Raw genomic sequence first — 8,362 nt, 5'->3', positions numbered from 1 at the left:
CCGCCCCGCGCACCGCCCCTACCTGTTCCTCCTGCAATCATGCCCACCGACTTGGCCGTCTTGACCACAGGGCTGGACTTCTTGTCGGGCCGGATGGCAAACTTCCCTAGGAGAAGGGACCGGGGCTCAGGGGAGGGCACAGCTTGGCCAGCTGGTCACCCACAGACAGCAGACCCAGGGCCGGGGCCCGGGGCCAGCGTCCCAACCGGAGTCACCTCTGCCCTGGTACACCAGCAGCCCATTGGGGCCCCGGAACTCGATGGTGTCTCCGACCTGCATGTTCTCCAGGTACTGGGACATCTTCCCCCCAGCGGGAAACTTGGGATGGGTGTCCTTGAAGTAGACCTGCAAGACACACGCGTGGCCCTCAGCACCCAGCCCCGTGACCAGGCCTCACCCCTGTCCAAAGCAAGGGCCTCTTTGGGGTACCCTGTCCACCGCCCACTGAATTCCCCACCCCAGTCCTGTGCTCCAGGTCTGTCCCTCACTGAACGGACTAGGGCAGGGTGTCTACCAGGTGCGCCAGGCAGCGGCTTCCCGGCTGCACGTCACTTTCCACCGACCCCGCCCACCCCAGCCGGTCCCCACATTCACCACCACAGCAAAGGCCCTGGGGTCAGCACATGGCTCTCAGGACAGCCCCTACCACCACTACCAGCGCAGCCCTAGGGACCACACCACCTTGGGGAAAGGGAGGTGCCAAGATGGGACCCGCCTATGCAGAGCCAGGGACAGGGCCAGAGACAGGCTGGAGGCAGCGGCACACATGGGAAAAGGAGGCTGGAAGAGGAGGGCGGGTTTTCCGTGGCCGTCACACAGGGATTATGTGGCAGGGGAAAGGCAGGGAAAGTACCCTGTTGCTCTTCTAGTGCCAGGCCAGAATTATGACCTTTGTTGAGAGCCAACAGGAGCCAAGAGGACCTAGTCATCCAAGAGCTCCTCCTCCATACTGGCCCCTGTCCTTCACTGCATGTGACCGGAGGTCCCATCGGGGCACTGCCGGTCCCTCCCCTCCTGTGCCCTGGACAGAGCCTCTGAAGCCCCCAGGAGCCAGTGGCCTCTCCCCATCTCCCAGCCGGGCTCGAACCCCCTGCCCTTCTGCTGCTCCAGTCCCTGAACCTCCCTGGTACCTCAGGGCCTTTGTACAGGAAGGTCCCTTCCTTTGCCAGAGCACCCCTACAAGCACCCATACAAGCAGCCCAGCCAAGCACACTGTCACTCCTCGAGCTCAGCCTGCTGTCCTTGTCCCAGAATGACCCCAGGCCAGGACCCCGGAGTCCGATGGGCATGGTCACCCCATGAGATTCGGGGGCTGAGCTGCGGCCCACATGGGTTTCTTTTCCTTCCAAGAAGGACCAGGGTCGGGGTGCAGCTCGGGGGTAGAGCCCCTGCACCTCAGCGTTCATAGAGGTACTCAGCAAAGGGGGCTCTAGGGGCCCAAAGGGGCCTGGGCCCTGCTGTCCCCAGCATCCCACAGGCAGCAGCTGGGCTGGTTCTCACCAGCTGGGCACTGTTAGAACACGGTCCTCGCAGTAAAGCTCAACTTCTAATTTCTGTAAATTGTCATTATGCCTCCTACCCCATCTACTCTTCGTGATGTTTTTGTTTTTTTGTATTTTTGTTTTTGGTAGCACTGGGTATGAACTTAGAGCCTTTGCACCAAGCTACATCCCCAACCCCTTTATCTTTTATTTTGAGACAGTGTCTTGCTAAGTCATTACATTGCTCAGTCTCTGCTCCAGCTTGCAACCCTCCTGCCTCAGCCTCCTCGAGGCAGTGCTGGGATTACAGCTGTGTACCACCCCTTCCAGTGCCATGATGTTTTCTGGGGTCGCTGCAGGGCACGTCGTGTCTCGTCTGCCACTCCTGACAGCTACACCTCCCTCATCACACGTGTCCCTGACCCAACCCAGATACCCCATCAGCCGTGGACTCCACACAGGCTCCTGGTGACCCGTGGGTCAGAGGGGCCCTGCCACAAGCACTCGACGGGAGAGAGGTCCCTGGGCTCCTCCTGAGTCAGAGGGAAGGGGCTCAGCCACTGCTTGGCCTTGTGGCTGGTCCCGGCATGGCGTGGCAGCGTCCCACCTGCAGCTGCTGAGCCTGAACCCCACGGCTCTGTGCCAGGACCCCTCCCCCGGTCCCCTGAAAACTGCAGTTTGTGATTCACTCAGAAACCTGCCACAAGGGGGCGATGGGCTTGGCAGACCAGGTGGTGGGCACGGGCCTCTTGGAGGCCTCGGCTGGGTTGTGGCCACTCCGCCCTGCCCCGTGGCCAAGCCAGGGACTCACCTTGATGACCAGGTCCACAAAGCCCTTGTCGTCATCACTGGAAACGGGAGTGTAGGGCCGGATGACCAGGTTCCCATCTATTCGAGCCGAGAGGTAGATGTGCTGGCCTGAGGGACAGGAGAGGTCACTGCAGGGCAGGGTCGCGTCGTCCCACAACCCTGTGTCCCGCCCTGGGTACTACCACGTCCAGCAGCCTGCCTCTCCCCTCTGCCCTGCCGGAAAGCTCTGCCCACCAAGGCCAGGCCACTGTCACCCTCCCTGGGCTCCCCGCCGCCCCCGAGAACACCCGGCACCCAGGACTCACCAATGGGCAGGCCCAGGATGTGCTGCGGGGACGGCAGGGCAAAGCGGAAGCGCCGGGTGTCATGGCTGATGACCTGGGGGACGGCACAGAGGCGAATGGCTCACGGGGCTGAGACACGGCAGCCCCCACGGCCCACGAGGCCCGGGTGCCAAGAGCTCAAAGCCAGGTCCCAACCTGCACGTGCTGGGCACCAGTGCCTGATCACCAGCTGGGAAGGTGGCAGCCACTCCCTTCGAGGGACACAGTGACAGCCCTGCCTTGGGAAGTGGGGCTCGGGCGGCATCACACAGTTCTGGGATCAGGCAGCCAAGGGGCCACCTCACACCCGCACGTGGCAAGGTCGCAGACTGACAGACTGGCGTCGCCTGGAGAGGACAACAGGCTTCTCCCAGGAGACCCAGCACTGTGGACGGCCATCTGGGCTCCGTGCAGGGAGGACCTCCTGTCCCCCACAGGGTGCCGGCCCAGGGAACCTCCTGGAGAGGAGCCACCCCGGGGACCAGCAGTGGAGGTGAAGGTCGGGGCATGGCCTGGACCCCGTGACCTTTGCCTATGGCCAGGCCAGGGGGTGGGAGTTCCTGGGAGTGAGTCCAGGGCGTTGGCCGGGCCTGGGGTCAGGGCCGCGACCTCAGCACAGCCTGGCGGGGCTGGTGCTGAGAGGGCAGGACCAGCTCCTCGCAAGAGGAGTGAACTCATACAGCGGACTGGTATAAGTCATTCGCTACTTCCAAATCCAACATCAATAACAAGGGAAAGGCGGTGCCTCCGCCTGCCTCACAAGCGCAAGGTCCCGAGTTCGATCCCCAGTACCAAAAATAAATAAATACATTAATTAAATAAGGGGAAAGATTACAAAAAAAAAAACAAGTCTGAAAATATGATTTGTTCGAAGGAAAACGTGTGAGCGCCCATTTGTGCTGAGACATTGGAGGGGTGAGCGCGGTCCCGCCGGGCAGTGGAGGCCAACTATTTTGTTTTTCACTTCTGTCTCGTTTTCAACTTTCCTGCGAACTCTCAGGACGGGCCAGACTCGTCGTCCTGTAGGTCACAGGCAACTGCAGGCTGCGGCCACTGCGACCACAGCTCCCACACAGCAGGGATAGAACCAGACTGGCACAAGCTTCAGGGAGGGGACCTAACCAGGGCCAGGAAAGATGACTTTCTCCGCTGCGTGACTCAGTCCTCCCGCCACACCCCTGCAGGAGCTGGGGTGGGTGAAGAGGCGGTCATCGGGGAAGCAGGGACACTGGCAGCCAGGGCAGGGAGGGAGGAGGGAGGCTGGAGGTCCTGAGCCTTGAAGGCCGCACAGCTGAGACCACACAGGGGCCCTGCAGACCCCGAGGGCAGGCAAGCACCGGGCCATGAGGGACCGCTCTGGGGTGGGGAGGCCCCTTGACAGGGACTGTTTCGCCTCTGCCAAGTGGGGGCGCAGACCCTGAATTTCCGCAGGTCGCTGTCTCGGAAACCCGTGGCGGGGGGGTCTGAAAGGCTCCGCCACCTCCTGAGGCGCCGGCTCCCACCTCCTTGTCAACGAGCCGCAGCGGGTACTTGATGTCGGGGCTCTCGAGGGTGATGGCCGGCCTGGAGCGCTGGAACAGCTTCATGAGCAGGCTGTAGAGGAACCACACCGGCGAGAGCGCCACACGCCCCAACTGCACGGACAGACGGGCAGGCAGACAGACAGACACGTGAGTAACAACCTGAGAATCCGTCACATCACTCCCCGAGCCTGTGGGACCAAGCCAGGGTCCTCGTCCGTGCCCACTGGGTCCTCTTTCAGCTCGTTCCCCGGATCTGGTACCTTGCAACTTCCGGCTCTTCCCCAAAGTCAAAATGACCGAGGTAGGGGAACCCGGAACTGACTGAGGACATCAAGGCAGCCAGGTCAGGGCAACTAGAGACACTCACAAGAGAGCACCGGAGAGCTGCATCAGAAAGTGGCGGGGACGGCGGGGTGAGTGTTCCAAGTGACAGGGCGGACTCTGAGGGGGACCCAGTGCAGTGTCTTTTACTGTAATGATTTTTTTAAAATGAAACTCTCACTGTACAGTTTGATCACACCTGTACACATACATGACATCTAGTACACATGAGACAAAGATGAAGAGAAATAAAGCAACAGAGCCAATATCAACATCTTGTATCTCGAACTTTGAAGTTATTTCAAAACAGAAAATATTGCGAGGCCCCTTTTTGTAGCTCAGAAGCAAAGTTCACGTGAAACAGTGGCTCTCGAGAAAGCAGTTTCACACCTTGTGTATCTCCTGGGCTTCTGTTTTCTCAGCAAATGACTGTTCTCTTCTTACTGTAACCTAAAGTTCTCCTTTCACCTCGGCTGCCAGGAAGCTCAGAGCCAAGTTCCCTAGGTGCATGGAGCCCCTCTGCTCCCTCGGTGGGATCCGCTGCCGGCCTCTCAGAGCAGTGCATTGTCATTTCAGGGCCCAGCCCTACTGCCCTCGGTCCTGGGCTCACTACATTGTACAGCTGAGGCCTCACAAGGTACCCAGTTGTGTGACCGATGGGTTTGAAAGCAAAGCCCAGGGCCCTAGGTGCCCATGCACCTAAACCCAGGCCACACCCACCCAGCACTTCTTGTATGGCCTCGCCCAGCCGAGGCTCCTCTAAGGCCCTGGTGGCAGCCACAGACTGAAAGACCGGAGACCTGGGCTTGAGGCCCAGCTCAGGAAAGGCCATGAGCAGTGGCCACAGACTCTGGGCTGGTGCTGCTCCGAGTGTGGGACGCAAACTCCCAGGGTCAACCCCACTCAAATCTGTAGGCCCAGTAGGGAAACTGAGGCCCAGAGGGTTGGTAACTACCCCAAGTCCCTCTGTAAGGAACACAGAGACACCACAGACTGTCACACCAAATTCTGAGCAAGATTAAGGGACTCCAGGCCCAGTCAGTCCACAGTATCCAAATCACCAGGCACTTCTACCCCTCCTCAAACACCCGCCCTGGCTCCCCACTGCCTCCCTTTGGGACACTTGCTCCCTGGCACCCTGCACCAGCCTGCCCTTCAGCCCTGCTCCCTCACAGCAAGCCGGTCCTGCTCCAGGCCTTTGCATATGCTCTCCTCAGCTGGGCATGGTGGTACATGTCTGTAATGCCAGCACTTGGGAGGCTGAGGCAGGAGGATTGTCACGAGTTCAAGGCCAGCCTGGACTACATACTGAGACTCTGTCTCAAACCCTTCCCCCGACAAACAAAAACAAAAACTCTCTCCTTTCTGCCCCCAAACTCTCTGCCTCTGCACAAATCCAAACAGTGGCTCCTATTCATCCTCCAGAGCCCAGCTCCCATGCCCATCCCTCACCACCCAGGCCTTGATGGACTTTTCCCAACCTCGGCCCTCTGTAAACAATCCTGAAGCTTCCCCTGCTAGAGACCGCTCCACATCCAGCCAAGAGGCCACCTCCTAGGGGACACGGCTTAGGGAAAGGCTGAGTTCTGTGTGTGTGCAGGAAGTTGCCATTGTTGGGAGCCCTAGAGAAGGAGCTCAGTGACATCTCCAGGGAGGGACGGCCTTTCTACTCCCAGCACAGAGGCTCAAGTTCACAGTCACCAGCCTTCAATGCCCAGCTGGCTTCCCGTACCCTGCTGCCCGAGACTCAGGGAGCCCAGGTGCCCCACCCCTGCCGAAGCCCACACTGCCAGCCTGCGGCAGGTCACAGTGCAGTCCCAGTGCCCGGGGCGGGTCCCCCAACACTGCCCAGGCCCCAGCAGGCCCTGCCCAGCCTCCAGACGCCCAGGTAACTCGGAGCCAGTCTCTCACCAGCGCAGCCCGCGCTCAGCACAGCAAATGCTCAACAAATTCTTGTGGAATGAATTAGCGGAGGGACAAGAGCCACCCCTGCTTTGTTCTTACTCTTTTCATTCCTTCTGGAAGTTTCCAGAACTGGAGCAGGAGGGTGGGGTCCGGCCATCCTGTTTGTCACACACCACGGCCTGGGACGCAGTACTCAGAAGCCTGTGGTGCTGCGGGCAGCCAGCGCCCACGGGACTTGCTACCTCGAGGGGGTGGGAGCTGCCACCACCCCCATTCCAGGTGAGGGAACTGAGGCTCAGACAACAGACCTGAGCAGGTCATTACTATCTGTCAGTGAGTCAATCAACAAACCCTACTGGGCATTCCAGGGCCTAAAGTAGGGGACACAGACCAAGAGACCCCACCCTGAGGAGCTCAGGTGAGAGGGAGGGACAGATACGGGAGAGGAGGGTGCACAGTGGCCAGGAGCAGTGGAGGGGCAAGGACTTGTCTCTCAGTCAAAGGGCTGACTAGATGGCCCGTGGTGGACACTGTCCCTATCCCGGGCCACTGCAGGGGCCAAGCGCACAACAGGCAGGTGGCTGAGGCCAGGCCCTGCCCCACAGCGCTGGCAGAGGCCGCTTCACTCGGCCACCCACCCGGGGACCTCGGGACAGCTGCCCCCCAGCCCTGGCCTGGTGCCCCGAGTCGCAGCCGCCCTGCAGGCCACACTCTGCCTACCAGAGTGGGAGGAGGAAACCAGACACAGAGTCCAGGACACCGGGGAGCCCCCACTCCCGCACCACAGCCCACGGGCTGCCTCTTTGTGTCCCTGCCCCACACCCATGGGACGGCCTGCCCAGCTGCCCACGCTGGCACTGCCCCTGTGACCCTGGTGCCCGTTCCCCAAGCAGGGGCCCAGAAAAAGCACTGGGGGCTTGCTTACCTGCCCACCACCTGCCCACTGCCGTCTCCAGGATCCAAGTGACCATCTCCCTCCAGCCCTGGCCGATCTCAGTGGGAGGAAGTGGGAGGGAGACAGGAAGTCGGGTAGCGGGGGCTCAGGGCCAGCCGGGATCACAGCGGGGCTCCCAGGAGGGGACAGGTGTGCGGCCGAGTCCCCCACACCAGGGAGACGTGGCTCTGCTCCCAGGGCGCGGAGCCCTGCACTCGCTACCTGTGCAGTGGTCCCGTCCAGGCCTGGAGGGCACCCGGGGCTGGGTGGGGGAGCAGGGGAGCCGCCCCTGAAGTGTGGACGCCTCCCGCAGGGCCTGCACAGCCCAGATAAGAGGCTGCTGCTGCATCAGGCCCCTGCAGCCCTGCAGAGGGCGTGGGGTGCTGTGCAGCCTGCAGGGCAGGACGCCTGGCTCAGGTGTGCCCAGGGTGTCCCGGCAGGGCCCTCAAAGTAGGGGCCATGCCCAGCGCTCCTTGCACAGATGAGGCCAGGGGCTGATGAGCGTCCCCGCCCCTCAACAGGGAGAGGAGACTGTCACAGGAAGGGAGGGGCGGCCCGGCCGGGGTTGAAGGACAGGTGCCCCTACACAGGCCACAAAGGCTGGAAGGCGGAGGAGGGAGGTGGTGGGGCCTTGAGGGACGAGGAAGACAACCTCTGCGGCCTCTGTGACCTGCCAGGCTGTCGCACTGGGGGCCCACAGCTCTGTCCCTGCGTCTGAGCCCCGCCCCCAGAAAGCCCCGGCTGGGCCAGGCTTTCCCAGAGGCCTGGCACCTGCCTCCCCGAGGGGATCCTCCCGGCGCCAGCCTTCCCACGCCCAGCAGCCCAGCACAGCCAGCGTGCATGGCGTGGGAGGGGTGGCCGGGGCTGATCTTGAGAAATCTCCAGAGGAAGCCAGGCGCAGCAGGCAGCGCACCTGCAGTCCCTGCGCTTGGCGGCGGAGGCGGGACTGTGGCTTGTACCCAAGAGGTTTAGACCAGCCTGGGCAACAAAGCAAGAGTGGCCTCAAGAAACAGTAATGAAGTAAGGACCAGGTGAGGAGAGGAGGCGGCCTCAGGAGAGGCTGCG

The 8,362-nt window shown here is 61.6% G+C and overlaps 1 protein-coding gene across 1 annotated transcript in view; it reads right to left on the bottom strand.

Annotated features, from left to right (window-relative positions):
- LOC104869252 (NADH-cytochrome b5 reductase 3) overlaps positions 1-7,582 on the bottom strand; it is an 11,978-nt gene extending 4,396 nt beyond the window's left edge. The window contains exons 1-6 of the mRNA XM_010634397.3: positions 7,289-7,582; positions 4,117-4,248; positions 2,597-2,669; positions 2,293-2,399; positions 216-345; positions 23-106 (exon numbers count right to left, since the gene is read on the bottom strand). Of these exons, the coding sequence (XP_010632699.1) occupies positions 23-106; positions 216-345; positions 2,293-2,399; positions 2,597-2,669; positions 4,117-4,200 (478 nt within the window). The 5' untranslated portion in view covers positions 4,201-4,248; positions 7,289-7,582. The remainder of the gene's footprint in view (positions 1-22; positions 107-215; positions 346-2,292; positions 2,400-2,596; positions 2,670-4,116; positions 4,249-7,288) is intronic.
- Between the last annotated feature and the right edge of the window lie 780 nt (positions 7,583-8,362).

Source organism: Fukomys damarensis, unplaced genomic scaffold (genome assembly GCF_012274545.1).
Source record: "Fukomys damarensis isolate Sample0158 unplaced genomic scaffold, DMR_v1.0_HiC HiC_scaffold_19, whole genome shotgun sequence".
Taxonomy (NCBI): Eukaryota; Metazoa; Chordata; class Mammalia; order Rodentia; family Bathyergidae; genus Fukomys; species Fukomys damarensis.
Note: the sequence above shows the minus strand (reverse complement) of the source record. Positions and strands in the feature narration are given on the sequence as shown.